This window comes from Gopherus flavomarginatus, chromosome 9 (assembly GCF_025201925.1).
Source record: "Gopherus flavomarginatus isolate rGopFla2 chromosome 9, rGopFla2.mat.asm, whole genome shotgun sequence".
Taxonomy (NCBI): domain Eukaryota; kingdom Metazoa; phylum Chordata; order Testudines; family Testudinidae; genus Gopherus; species Gopherus flavomarginatus.
In genome coordinates, this window is record NC_066625.1 from 2,570,494 (window position 1) to 2,585,513 (window position 15,020).

Consider the following 15,020-nt stretch of genomic DNA (forward strand, 5'->3'; position numbering starts at 1 on the left):
ACACTGTCACTCTTTATCACAGCAGGTGTCTCCTTAATCAAAGGAATCTCTCTAGATGGCTGCTGATACCTTACTTTCTCCCTGAAGTCTGGGTTCACGTTGAGCCAGGGTTCATTGTAGTCTGGGCTTTAGGATTTCACAAAAGGAATGGCAACATAGATGGATTCAATTTGTACATTTAACCCCAGAGAAAAGAAAAGAAAAGAAAAGATACAAATAACTTTAGGAAGAAGTGTGAAGCCATAAACCACAATGAGTTCTCTGAAGATCGCTTTTGAAAAAACATCTTCAATTATTTCCTAAATATCAATGACTAAACTAAATTCAAGAAATCATTTCAAAGATTGTAAAAGGTTATATTACAGTTCTAGCCTTTCTCCAAGGACACAGAGGGAGTCAGTTACAGAGCTGGGGACAGGATTTTAAACTCCTGGCTGCCAGACCTGTGCTTTAACCACTAGATAACACTCCCTTTCCTTGTGCACTTGTACTATGTACCAGATATATTAGATGGCTCTGAAAGTGCCTTTTGGTAATTGTATATCTGAAGACAGAGGGAGGTGAGGAGAAGAGGCTGAGTTTTCATTCCATTTCCCTCATCACTTTCCCATGCGTCAAGGATGGGGTTGTCAAAGCAGCCTAAGGGAGTTGGATTTGGGTGCTTTACCTCCTTAGGCATCTATGTGCTATTTGTGCTGATAAGAATTAATAATAACAAAGGCCATGGCAGAGCCGCTCTATGAATCAGCCAGGGAGAGAACATAAGAACGGACATACTGGGTCAGACCAAAGGTCCATCTAGCCCAGTATCCTGTTTACCGACAGTGGCCAACGCCAGGTGCCCCAGAGGGAATGAACAGAACAGGGAATCATCAAGGGATTCATCCCGTCACCAGGGTCAGTTCAAGGATGTTGCGCGCCCTAGGTGAAACTTCCACCTTGCACCCTCCCCCCCCGTGCCCCTCATAAACTCATAGACTCATAGACTCTAGGACTGGAAGGGACCTCGAGAGGTCATCGAGTCCAGTCCCCTGCCCTCATGGCAGGACCAAATACTCTCTAGACCATCCCTGATAGACATTTATCTAACCTACTCTTAAATATCTCCAGAGATGGAGATTCCACAACTTCCCTAGGCAATCTATTCCAGTGTTTAACCACCCTGACAGTTAGGAACTTTTTCCTAATGTCCAACCTAAATCTCCCTTGCTGCAGTTTAAGCCCATTGCTTCTTGTTCTATCATTGGAGGCTAAGGTGAACAAGTTTTCTCCCTCCTCCTGATGACACCCTTTTAGATACCTGAAAACTGCTATCATGTCCCCTCTCAGTCTTCTCTTTTCCAAACTAAACAAACCCAATTCCTTCAGCCTTCCTTCATAGGTCATGTTCTCAAGACCTTTAATCATTCTTGTTGCTCTTCTCTGGACCCTCTCCAATTTCTCCACATCTTTCTTGAAATGCGGTGCCCAGAACTGGACACAATACTCCAGTTGAGGCCTAACCAGCGCAGAGTAAAGCGGAAGAATGACTTCTCGTGTCTTGTTTACAACACACCTGTTAATCCATCCCAGAATTATGTTTGCTTTTTTTGCAACAGTATCACACTGTTGACTCATATTAAGCTTGTGGTCCACTATGACCCCTAGATCTCTTTCTGCCATACTCCTTCCTAGACAGTCTCTTCCCATTCTGTATGTGTGAAACTGATTGTTCCTTCCTAAGTGGAGCACTTTGCACTTATCTTTATTGAACTTCATCCTGTTTACCTCAGACCATTTCTCCAACTTGCCCAGATCATTTTGAATTTTGACCCTGTCCTCCAAAGCAGTTGCAATCCCTCCCAGTTTGGTATCGTCCGCAAGCTTAATAAGCGTACTTTCTATGCCAACGTCTAAATCGTTGATGAAGATATTGAACAGAACCGGTCCCAAAACAGAACCCTGTGGAACCCCACTTGTTATACCTTTCCAGCAGGATTGGGAGCCATTAACAATTACTCTCTGAGTACGGTTATCCAGCCAGTTATGCACCCACCTTATAGTAGCCCCCTGCCCTGAGGCACCCCCTCCCGTGGCAGCTCCCCACCTCTGCCCTGAGGCACCCCTCCGTGGAAGCTCCCCCCCCAGGCACCTCCCCAACCCCAGCTCATCCCTGCTCCGCGCACAAGCACGAGCACCCCGAGCACGCCATGGCTGCTTCGCTTCTCCCGCCTCCCAGGCTTGTGGCACCTAAGCTGATTGGCGCTGCAAGCCTGGAAGGCAGGAGAAGTGAAGCATCTCACCCCTGCCCCGCCTCCTCCCTGAGCACGCCGTTGCTGCTTCACTTCTCCTGCCTTCCAGGCTTGCAGCACCAATCAGCTTAGGTGCCACAAGCCTGGGAGATGGGAGAAGTGAAGCAGCCACGGCGTGCTCGGGGAGGAGGCGGGGCAGGGGTGAGCTGGCGGGGAGTTCCCCTGTGTGCCGCTGTGATGGAGTAGGGGCTGTCTGTGTGGGGAATGGGAGAGCAGGGGAGGACTTTAGGGGATGGACGATGCCAGGGCCTGTAACCTGAGCTAGGTAAGGGAGGGGAAAGGTCAACACCTTTGCCCGGGAAGGGGGACAAAGGAAGGGAGTGGCAGGAGGGAAGCAGTTGGAGTTTGGGCTTGGGGCTGGATGGGCAGAATTCAGGGTATCCTAGCTAGGATCCAAGCACCCTGAAAGCCCAGAAGGACTCGGTGGAGGGGTCCTGACTGTGCCTGCAAGCTCTGCTGTAACCTGTGTTCCTGTTGTCCAATAAACCTTCTGTTTTACTGGCTGGCTGAGAGTCACTGTGGGTCCCAGGAAGAGGGGTGCAGGACTGGACTCCTCACACTCCATGACAGCCGCCCCCCCCTTACTTGCTGCAGGCGGCCCTCCCTGCGCTCCCCTGCCCAGCTCCCTCCGCCTAAATGCCGGCGGCGACTGGGGAGGCTGAAGATCCGGCCACCACTGAAGAAAATGGTGCCCCCCAAATGCCAGTGCCCTAGGCAACCGCCTAGGTCACCTAAATGGTGCACCAGCCCTGCCTGTCACCAGGAGCGGCGCCAGGGTTTTTGGCGCCCTAGGCAAGGGTCTTTCTGCGCACCCGGTCTTCGGGGCACTTCAGCGGCGGGTCCCGGAGCGAGTGAAGGACCCGCCGCAGAATTGCCACTGAAGACCCAGAGCGCGGAAGGACCCCCCGCCGCCGAATTGCTGCCGAGAGCGGCAAAATGCCACCCCCCCAAATCCTGGTGCCCTAGGCAACCGCCTAGGTCGCCTAAATGGAAGCGCCGGCCCTGCCTGTCACCCATTCCCAGCTCCTGGCAAACAGAGGCTAGGGACACCATCCCTGCCCAGCCTGGCTAATAGCCATTGATGAACCCGTCCTCCATGAACTTATCTAGTTATTTTTTGAACCCTGTTATAGTCTTGGCCTTCACAGCATCTTCTGGCAATGAGTTCCACAGGTTGACTGTGCGTGGTGTGAAAAAATACTTCCTTTTCTTTGTTTTAAATCTGCTGTCTATTAATTTCATATGGTGTCCCCAAGTTCTTCTGTTGTGAGAAGGAGTAAATTACACTTATTTACTTTCTCCACACCAGTCATGATTTTAAAGACAGCTATCGTCTCCTCCCTTAGTTGTCTCTTTTCCAAGCTGAAAAGTCCCAGTCTTATTAATCTCTCCTCATATGGAAGCTGTTCCATATCCTTAATCATTTTTGTTGATCTTTTCTCAACCTTTTCCAAAATATCGTTTTTGAGATGGGGTGACCACATCTGCACACAGTATTCAAGGTGCGGGCATACCATGGATTTATATAGAGGCAACATGATATCTTCTGTCTTATTATGACAGGGTCATTTAAAAGGTGAACCATGCACTTTGACACCCTTCTCTATATGAGAACCCTCATGTGGTTGCCGCAGAGGGGTGCTAACTATTAATACATTAAAAAAAACCCCTTTGTGTTAACTTGATAAATGAGGTTAATGTCAATTTATTGGAGCGTACATTACGTGCATTACAAAAATCCATGTGAGCAGTAATTAGTATGATATAGGAGACACTTAGGAGAGTTCAACATCCTGGCCATTTCATCAGAGCTCCTGTGAAGATACCCAGAACAATCACAGCACATTGTGGACACATTGGGACACAGATGCCATTTGGAGGTTATAGTACTTTTGTAAGGCCTGGCTTTCAAAAGTGGTGATTTTGGGTGTCTAACATGGGACTCCTGAAAGGGACCTGATTTTTGGAAAATGCTGAGCTCCCGCCCTCTGCACACCAGGCTCCTTTAAAGTATCTCAAATTGGGCATCCAAAAAGCACTAGTCACTTTTGAAAATGTACATCTAGGTATTTTTGAAGTAAAATCACAATATGTTCTGCACTGATCGGTACCTGTTTTCAATGCATTAAGTAGGCGCTGCACAGCAAGCCTAGGACCAGAGTTGGTTTGCATGAGCAAAAATAGGAATTTAAAACAAATAGCCTCACAACATTACAACTGTGAAAATGCCCCAACACTGGCAACGCAAAACTAACAGCCTCTATTATCCACTCCTACTTGAGTAAAAGGAGGCTTCTATCATACATTATTAGAATCGTAAAATCACAGGGTTAGAAGGGATCGCCAGGGTCATCTAGTCTAACCCCCTGCCAAGATGTGAGATTTGTTGGGTCTAAACCACCCAAGACACATGGCTCCAGCCTCCTTTGGAAAACCTCCAGTGAAGAAGCTTCCACGACCTCCCGAAGCGTCTGTTCCATTGTCCCACTGTTGTTACAGTTAGGGAGTTTTTCCTGAGATTTAATCTAAATCTGCTGTGCTGTAGTTTGAACCCATCGCCTATTGTCCTGCCCTCTGTGGCAAGAGAGAACAACTTTTCTCCGTCTTTTCTGGAGCAGCCTTTCACGTATCTGAAGACCACTCTCATATTCCCCCTTAATCTCCTCTTTTACAAACTAAACATACCCAGTTCCTTCAGCCATTACTCATATGGCTGCATTCCATCCCTTTGATCATCTTTGTTGCTCGCCTTTGGATCCTTTCTAGTTTCTCTACTTCCTTTCTATACATTGGTGACCGAAACTGGACACAGTACTCCAGCTGAGGCCTAACGTGCTGAGTAGAGTGGTACTATCACATCCCATGACTTGCATGTTATGCCTCTGTTAATGCAATCTACAAATGCATTTGCTTTTGTTGCAACAGCATCGCATTGCTGACTTACGTTGAGGCTGTGATCCACCACAACTCCTAGATCCTTCTCAGCTGTGCTGCTGCCAAGCCAGTTATCCCCCATTCTGTACTTGTGCATTTGGGTTTTCTTCCCTAAGTGCAGCACCTTACATTTGTCTTTGCTGAATTTTGTTGTCCACAACCCAGTTCTCCAATGTATCAAGATCCCTCTGAATTTTAGCTCTAGCACCCAAAGTTTTGGCAACCTCACCCTCCGCCCCCAGCTTTGTGTCATCTGAAAACTTGACCAGTCTGCGCTCTATACCTACATCCAGGTCATTAATAAATACGTTCAACAACACTGGCCCCAGAACAGATCCCCATGGAAGCCCGCTTGAGACCTGCCTCCAATCCGACATCATTCCATTAATAGCTACTCTTTGTTTGCAGTTGTTGCAGTTATGTCTCCACATATTTTATTAATTAATCTAATATCACAGGATCTTGGAGCTGCCTTTAACAAGATCAGGGCTCTATTAAACTAGGCACTGCACATCTACACAGCAAGAGACAGTCCCTCTCCCGAGGAGCTTGCCATCTAAACAGAGGAGAAAGGGAAACAGTCACAGAGAGAGAAAGCAACTTTTCCAAGGTCACAGGTAGAGCTGGAATAGAAGCCAGGTCTCCTGATTCTAGGCCCAGTGCTCTGTGCACTAGATATGTCCTGCATGAACCCAGCATATATAGAAATGTGAGGGTAACAGTCAAGCTGGATACTTGTGCCTTGGTAAGTAGCCGTTGTTTTACACTCAAGGCAGGAGAGAAGGGTTGAGGTCCATCCAGGAGGTGACTCCATTTCATTCAGTGGAGTTTCAATAGCCATGAGTTTTTTAGTTCAAGTTGTTTGATGGACTTCTGAGTTAAATCATCCCCAGGTGGGAACTGGAGCATCACCTACTCAAGACAGCTTTAGAACAAAAACTCCCCTATGTAATTTGGAAGCATTTGATCCACATTCTAAAGTGATTGGCTCCCCTCTGCCAGTACAAAATGCGCCGTGTCCAGAGAGAGCGTGGGGTGATCCCAGCTCCGTCTGAGCTCAATAGGTTACTCTCTGCCAGTTGTCTGTATGTTCCCTAGACCGACAATAACATTTTGCACTTCTCAACCACATTCCAGCCACAGATTCAGAAGTATTTGACAAATATGGACTAACCCACATAGCCCTGCTGAGAGGTAGGTGTCATTATCCCATTTTACAAATGGTGAAACTCAGACACAGAAATGCAAAGATTTGCACAAGGTTACACAACTGCAGAGTCAGGGGTTGTAACTCCTATTGCCATGTTCTCACCATTCAACCACACTCATCTGAATCTCTGTATTCTAACCACCAGGAAGTTAGCATATTATCCCCCAACTATTCACAGCAGTAAAGCCTAGAGGATCCCTTTCTCCTGTAATAATCTTCAGAGTCTTCTCCCTTTAAAACCTATGCTACATCCCATAGCAATCAGCCTGAACTCGGGATTTTTCAGCCTTCATTAGCCATCCCGAATTGTGTACAAGAGTAATGGAAGCAGTGACCGTACATGGTCAAATTCCACATAAGCCTCATTCACATGCAGACTTCCACCGCTATTAACGAGTCACAGCTCGAGAGATGCCAGACGACACACCGCTCCTGTGCAGTTATACAATGCCCGATTCGGAGCTGGTTCGCAGCACACATTTCACTTTCACCCATCCCAGTGACTGCTCTTTCACTCCTTCCGCGCTGCTCGCAGGCAGTGTGGAAGCTGTCACTATGTACAGCCCTGAGTACAGGTGCTCGAGCCATGTAAACACACTGCCGTTCTAATACAGAACACTGCAGGCCTTCTATCAAAAAGAAAGAAACAACCTCCTCTCCAAGACACTTTCTCAAAGATTAGTTCTCAGGAGCTGGTTAAAGCCAACTGTGTCTCTGGGTAAATACTGGCTACGTGGATATTCAGGGCAACTCAGTATTTGAGAACAGGCATGTCTGAAAGGTCCTGGGTCTGGCAGGCAGTTTGTGACCTGGCTCCCTTCAGAATCATGGTCTGTGGCTCTCGCTATTTAACCACAATCCAAAATCAGAACTTCCAGGAATTCCACGTACCCGCTTCCACTGAGACTTTTACTCATGTGTTGGAGGCCATGAGCGCGAGTCTTTAGTCCAGCCGTGCTACACCTGGTGCAGAACCCAAGGGGTGAGACTGGAACAAAGGTGGCTCTAAACCACCTACCATGGGGGGACGCTCACCACTCGATAGTGCCTTCTATGGGCTGGGTGTGGTATTGCGATTTTTCTTCTTTGCTCCTGATGCCCCGTCAGCTGCTGACCTGGCCAGGCAGGTCTTCAGTGGCGCAGCCCTCTGGGCAAGTCACACAGCATCAGTATGAATAAATGAATGTCTCCTGGGGTAACAAAGGTCCAGCTAGGACTATCACTGTACCCTTGTTAGTGTCTTCAGCCCTGTCTCTGGGCTCAGTTCTCAGCCCTCCTGGGCTAACCTTAAGTTCTTCTATGTCCCCAGGGGTTTCTCCCTGGAGACCTTTTGTCTTCCTTGGTTCTCACTGCCCCAGGTCTCCAGCCAGGTCATCTGTCAAGTTTAGTCCCCTTCTGAGGGGTAACTAAGAGTTCACTAGACAGTCTGGCTGCCCTTACCCTGGGGGAGGGATAGCTCAGTGGTTTGAGCATTGGTCAGCTAAACCCAGGGTTGGGAGTTCAATCCTTAAGGGGGCCATTGAGGGAGCTAGGGTGAAAAAAAACTGATTTAGTTGGGGGATTGGTCCTGCTTTGAGCAGGGAGTTCAACTCAATGACCTCCTGAGGTCCCTTCCAACCCTGATATTCTATGATCAGCCTCAGCCCTTTGCTTGGGCTTCTAAACAAGCTAAAGTCACTGGATAAACCCTATTCAGGAACAAGAGTGTGGGCCGCAGTGACACCACATCAAAGATACCATTGCCAGTGTTCAAGTTACCGACAACCCAGAAGAGCAGGAACTGGAATGTTTATAGATTCCTGTTCCAACTGGTGAATCACAAGATGGGGTGTTGATGGGGCTCTATTACAGACACCAAACCAGATGAAGGAACAGGGTAAGCAGCTCTTTAAACCTCTATCTCTAATATATAGAAGGAACAATTGTGTTATCATGGGGGTTTTCAGTCTGCGGGACACGTGCTAAGGGTCTCATGCTGCCTTGTAGCTTCTAAACATTATAAATAACTTTCTAATACAAAAAGCATCACAACCAACTCAGGGTAATTCTATATTAGACCTGACTCAGATGGATAAAGATGAATTGATCACAGAACTAAAACATGATCACAACCTAATTTCATTTGCTATCTGCAAACAGAATACAGTCCAAAGCAGCAGTACATATACTTCATGTTTAAGGGCCAACCTGTCCCTGTTTGCCCTTCTGCCCCTTGTCTATGTAGACTATGAGCCCTTTGGATGTTGTAAATATTCTGTTGCACAGTCTAAAAGTGTTGGTGGAGGGAGCTCAAATACGTGGCATGATGCATACACAGCCAGTAGAGTCTGAGCCAGTTTCTATAGTGCAAAGAGACAGGAGCAGAGTCTGCCCTGCTACAATCGCCTAGCACCATGGAGTCTGATCTCCACTGGGGAGTCTAGCCAGTGTGGTAACAGGATATTAACAGCCAGATGGCTATTAGCCTTGCAAAACCAGCCCACATTGGGCTTCAGGGGCAGAGCCAGGAGGCCACGGTGACAGTGAGTGGGGCTGCAAGGTTTTTTTAAAATAGTACTAGACAGTTTTATGACCATTAATGAACTTATCTAAATGTGTGAGATGAGCAAATGAACAAGGGGTACCCCACTGTAATGAAAGGACAGCTGATCGCCTTAATTGGTCAGGAATGATTTCTATCCATTGGGATACATTATAGAGGCTTTTGTCTTCCTTTGCAGCAACAGGCCAATGGCTATTTCTGGGGGCAGAATACTGACCTGGATGGACCAGTACATGGTCCAGAAGGGCAACTTCAGCCAGTGAGTAGCCTGAGGTCTTCAGCTTCCTAGTGCAGTGGGTATGAAACACAGTTAAGTGGGGATTCAGCTACTTAACCCAGTAACGCCACAACAGGGCCAGCTACAGAAAGGTTTATAGACAATTATAGACTATCAGGGTTGGAAGGGACCTCAGGAGATCATCTAGTCCAACCCCCTGCTCAAAGCAGGACAAATCCTCAGTTTTTTGTTTTGTTGATTTTTTTTAACCTTAGTTCCTTAAATGACCCCCTCAAGGATTGAACTCACCACCCTGGGTTTAGCAGGACAACGCTCAAACCACTGAGAGGTCATTTAGCCACTCACTTCAAGAAGGTGAGCAATAACTTTGGCTCCCTAGAAAGATGGTGGTGGTGCTCCTAAGGGTTACACCTGGAGAGACCTGTATTTGGGACTGGGCATAGTGAGGAAGGTGCCTGAGAAAGATGAATAGGCAAGACAGTGCTTAAAATATGGATAATTCAAACAAACTGGGCCTGGTTGTCCTCTCATTCACACCTGGTTTACACTTCTGTAATAACTTGGAGTTACTCCCGACTGACACTAGAGTACGGAAGAGAACAAATAGGAGCACTATATTTAATGTTGTTGAGTTAAATTAAATCTGATGGAAACCAAACAGCTGCTACTTTTCAGCTCAACTATTTCCTTTTCTCCATAAAAGTTCTATGCGTTTTCCCCTTTCTATATTAACCATGAAGTCAAAGAAGAGGAAAAACAATTTATTATAAACCACCAAAGCGGATGCATAGGAACAAAATATATTTGTCAAGTTTGAGCAAGAAGCACAATAAGGTAGTTTAATAAGATATTCATATGTTCTACAAGTGACAATTAAAATTCAAACACTGCAATTTAAAACAACGGCCATGTTAGCATGGTAGTCTGCGAATTCCTGCTTAGACTTTAGATAACGAGTCAACCATTAATTTGTATTTTCCAGTGTGGGTGTCTCTACATAGGTCCTTTGCTGGTTCATTCAAGATTTATCCTCTTTTGCCTATGGGCTTTCTATAATCATGTGATATAACTTGTTCCCACGCAGCTCCTGTGCACGTATAACTGACATATATTTAAAACGCATCAGAGAAACAGTACCAGCTCAACATTCACTTTGGTCATTTGAATAATCTACCATAAACACTCAGGTAGAGAAAATCTAGCATGTAACAGTTTGCCATTTAATTTCTTTGCATCAAATACATTAAAAAGCCATGAGCATGAACTGTTCAAGACAAGTTCTCTTTCCCAAGGAGAACACCTGTTAATGTTAACAGCATATTCTGCATCTTTGCACTCACCATTTTCATTTCCAATCAGTGTTGCTGTATGGCAAAATTCAAGTATTTCCAATCCAGGAAAATGAATATATATAAATTCAGGTATGATTGAGGAGATATCTCCCTTAGAAACCAGTCAGTATATCTTGTGCATAAAAAGTATTCCATGCACTATCTTAACAGCCATGTTACTGAACAGCAGAGACGGCTGGGTTTTAAAGTGACTAACATAACAGCTGGACAAAATATATTGAATTAGAGAAGGAAATTCAGAGCTCTTTTATTTCAGCGAAATGTCCCCTTCTATCTAGCTGAGAATGTTGATCTGCTGCTCACATTTTGCTGGAGGCAAATTTGTCTTTTCAAGTATCCGATCAGTTAACAGAGCACAAAACACAAACTAGTTTCTCAGGCAAATATCAAGGCGGTGCCTGTAGCATCCAGCACTGTGCGGCCAGGCACCTCCAGCGGTTCCACTGCCTTTGGAACTGGCAGTTTACTCATAAGCATTGGGTGGCTCAGTGGTTAACAGGGAAGGGTCCCTTGCAGCTCAGCTACTGGCTCAAAATCAGCCAAAGTGAGTGGTGGCCAAACTGGCCATTACTACAGTAATGCCCCAGTCAGAACACAGGCCCCATGGTACTGGCTGCTGCACAAACACAATGATAGACGGAGTCCCTGCCCAAAGGCCGCAGTCCTGCAAATAATACTGCATGGGCAGACTGCTGGGGATTGAAACCAATGTCCCAGTGCCGCAATCCACTGCAAAGCTCTCAGTTGTAGGATTGGGGTCTCAAAAGACAAGAGGAAGGGTGGAAGACAGGAATACAACACAGGAGTGACTAAAGCAATGTCAGGCACTCTTCTCCTTAGTCATCTCAGATTTCATCCCTGACCTACAGGAAATGAATTGTGCTACTCAGACTGGCACTTCAGCTTGATGCTGTGTGGCACCTTACTGACTGTGTTACACAAGAGACCAGGGTCTAATTTCTAAACCAACCCAACCCTGTTCTCTCCTATGGTTTGTTCCAAAGCAGCGAGTTACATCAGTGAGGGTAGCACAAAAAATGTAACACACACAAACATAAGAATTTCAGACATTCTTTGTGCCTCCCTAACACTTTTCACACACCTGGCTCTTTCCCTGTCCCCATCCTCAGAAGAGTGACTGTTTACCACAGATTCATTTATATACGATTAAGGTCTGATGCAAAGCCCATGGAAAGCAACAGAAATGCTCCCACTGACTTCTGTGAACGTTGGACCAGGCTTTTAATCCCATTTACACATATACACCGGGAACAGAAAAAGAAGAAACATGTTTTATAAACTCGTCATCAAGAATTGAGCACTTTCAGACACCAAGGAAATAGGCACCTTAGAAATATCACAGCTTATTTAGCCAGCTTAGAGAGAGAATTTCTCATTACAAGGTGCATAGCAGGGAGACAAATGGAGCTTTGTGCTGTAAAAAGGCCATTCATGTCTTAGTACCAGCTTAACACATGTATTTGGTGGTTACAGAACCAGCTGCTGCAATTTATTTAAAGTTACTTCCCAACCTGGCTCCTCTCTTCACTGGTTACTGCTCAGGTACCAGTGCTTGGATTTAGGCCAAATTTACACATTCATAATTTTCTGTTCCTAATTAACATAGCATGAAATAACTTTTGGTAGAAATAACTCTGGAAAATGGATGTAGATGCAGCATACTGAGCTTTGGAGCCTGTAGCCGATTTGGGCTGGAGACATTTGCAGCCGATGAAGAACACAAGCAGAGCTCTGGCTGTTGGCCAGGAGGTTATGGAGTGGTGTAGAAGTACTCTACAGAGTGAAGTTCTGACACAGACATTTGTGGACTTGGGAAACTGGATTCCAGTGAGTGATGGGGGCACTGATGGGCATGGCAGGGGTTTCCTTCAATATAGTATCTCATGCAGCCTTTCCTGATGTGTGAGGTGTAGTTCCTTTCCCAGCTAACCTGGTCAGGAAGAAGAGGTGTGTGTGACTGGTTTCTGTTTCCTGGACAGAGGGCTCAGCATACAAAAAGTTGAGACGTGCTGGTCTAATGGATTGAATCATCCAGTTGTAGTCCAGCAAAGACTGGACATGGGGACAGTATCTATCCAGACCTCAGGCTCAGGGCTTGGAACAGGGACTAGGATCTTCCCTAGCACATTGCTACTTGATCTGCTTGCGTGTTATTTATCCATTCATATTTGAATTAGAAAAAGAGCATGGGCATCAAGGGGGACCTGTGGCCCTCCCCATCCTCAAACAGCTGTTTCTCTGGTAAGTGGCGGCAACAGAGAGCTGTTCAGAAAACGACAGAAGTCCGTGGTGCCCAAAGTGGCAAGGTGGGAAAGCTGAACCATGCCTGGCATTAGGAGCAGCTCTAATCATGCTGTCTTTGGAACATCAGGGCTCTCAACCACTCACCACAACTTCACCAGAACTAGAGAGGCCCCACCCAGAGCCTGGACTATAACCACTTAGACCAGACAGAAACTGCCCTGAATTTCCTTCAGGCTTTGATTCGCCCACTGGCGGTGTTTGTATCTAGAAAGTGTTAACTCCCACCCCATATTCCAAACCAGGGAATAGAGCAGAAAGAGGCTACTGATGTAAGTAAATCAGTGATTCTCTGGAAGCAGGTGTCAGGCAGAAAAGTTTAACTTTAACCAAACGAGAACAGGTCTTGTTAAAACGGAAACTTGATTTCGCAATGATGGGAAACCTGCTGGGCTCGTTCTTGCGCGTCTGTCTGCAGTGGGAGGGATGGAGGGATGGATCTATCCCCTTTTCACCCTTGAAGGACCGGCCACGCTGCTGTGGACGGTGCATGCCCCAGCCCAGGGAGGCTCCAGGCCCGTATCACGGGGGTCAGTTCTCCTGGCATGGCTGGGGGAGGGTATCTAGAGGAAGTCGGGGGCCGGTGGGAGCGGGGACACTTGGGAGAGCGCACACGGGGTACCAGTTGGCCGGGGCTGCTGGGAAGCAAAGCAGGCGAGGGGAAGAGCAGCCCCCCATCCCACCCGATGTCCCCCCAGAGCGGGGTGAGCCGAGCCCCTCAGCCCCCTGCAGCCAGACAGCCCCGGACTGCCCCGAAAGCTCCGCCTGGCCGGGCTGGGGAAATACCTTCCAGGCAGCACGTTCTCCACAAGCCCGAGTGGGTCATCACCTCCTCGTTCTTCCGGCTGGTCTCGTTGTCACTCGTGGCTTTGGTCCTGCACACGCCGCGCGAGTACAGCCAGTAGTCCGTGCCCACCGCGATGGTCATCAGGCTGAAGGCTGCGAAGGCGCCCACGGTGGTGATCAGCATCTGGACGCCGCGGTCACACATCCTCATGCTGCTTCATCGTCCGCCGGCCGCGGGCGAGGGACGGGGCGGCTCAGGCCAGCGCCGCGGGAGCCTGGGGCTGCCCGGCTCCGCACGAAGGCGGCCGCTGCCCAAGGGGAAGCGAGGGGCAGGGCTGGCGGCGCGGGCTCCTCTGCGCCTGGCGAGCTGCAGCCGGGCTCCGGGCGCGCATCGCTGTCCCCGGCCCGGCGCCCGTGGGCCGGCGCCTGGCTCGGGAGCCGCTCGCCTGTCCCCTCCCCGCGGCGCGGCGCGGCAGCACTGGCGCGATCACGGCACAGGCAGCAGGAGAGAGGTGGAGATTGGGGGGTGCGTGTGGCGGGGGGGGGGGGCTAACTGCAAAAATAGCTCCTCTCGGGGGGCTGGGAAACGAGGCACCGCTCTGAAATGGACCCGCTCCCAGCCCCTCCGGGAGCTGGCCCCGGTCCCACCCACAGCCAGCGCGGGGGCCGGACAACAGCGGCAGAGAAAAGGCGCAGGGCCCCCCGGGGTGCTGGAGGGACTGGACCCTCCTTGCACAGGGTCCCTCCCGGGGTGCTGGAGGGACCGGACCGCTCCTTGCACAGGGTCCCCCCCCGGGGTGCTGGCGGGACCGGAACCCCCCTGCACAGGGTCCTCCCCCACGGGGTGCTGGAGGGACCGGAGCCCCCTGCACAGGGTCCCGCCCCCGGGGTGCTGGAGGGACCGGACCCCCCTTGCACAGGGTCCCCCCCCCCGGGGTGCTGGAGGGACCGGACCGCTCCTTGCACAGGGTCCCCCCCCCGGGGTGCTGGCTGGACCGGACCCCCCTTGCACAGGGACCCCCTCCCCGGGTGCTGGCGGGACCGGACCGCTCCTTGCACAGGGTCCCCCCCCGGGGTGCTGGAGGGACCGGAGCCCCCTGCACAGGGTCCCCCCCCGGGGTGCTGGCTGGACCGGACCGCTCCTTGCACAGGGTCCCCCCCCGGGGTGCTGGCGGGACCGGACCCCCCCTGCACAGCGTCCTCCCCCACGGGGTGCTGGAGGGACCGGAGCCCCCTGCACAGGGTCCCGCCCCCGGGGTGCTGGAGGGACCGGACCCCCCTTGCACAGGGTCCCCCCCCGGGATGCTGGAGGGACCGGACCGCTCCTTGCACAGGGTCCCCCCTC

The 15,020-nt window shown here is 49.3% G+C and overlaps 1 protein-coding gene across 1 annotated transcript in view; it reads right to left on the bottom strand.

Moving 5' to 3' along the window:
* CACNG3 (calcium voltage-gated channel auxiliary subunit gamma 3) overlaps positions 1-13,957 on the bottom strand; it is a 72,035-nt gene extending 58,078 nt beyond the window's left edge. The window contains exon 1 of the mRNA XM_050968618.1: positions 13,676-13,957. Coding sequence (XP_050824575.1) covers positions 13,676-13,886 — 211 coding nt within the window. The 5' untranslated portion in view covers positions 13,887-13,957. The remainder of the gene's footprint in view (positions 1-13,675) is intronic.
* Between the last annotated feature and the right edge of the window lie 1,063 nt (positions 13,958-15,020).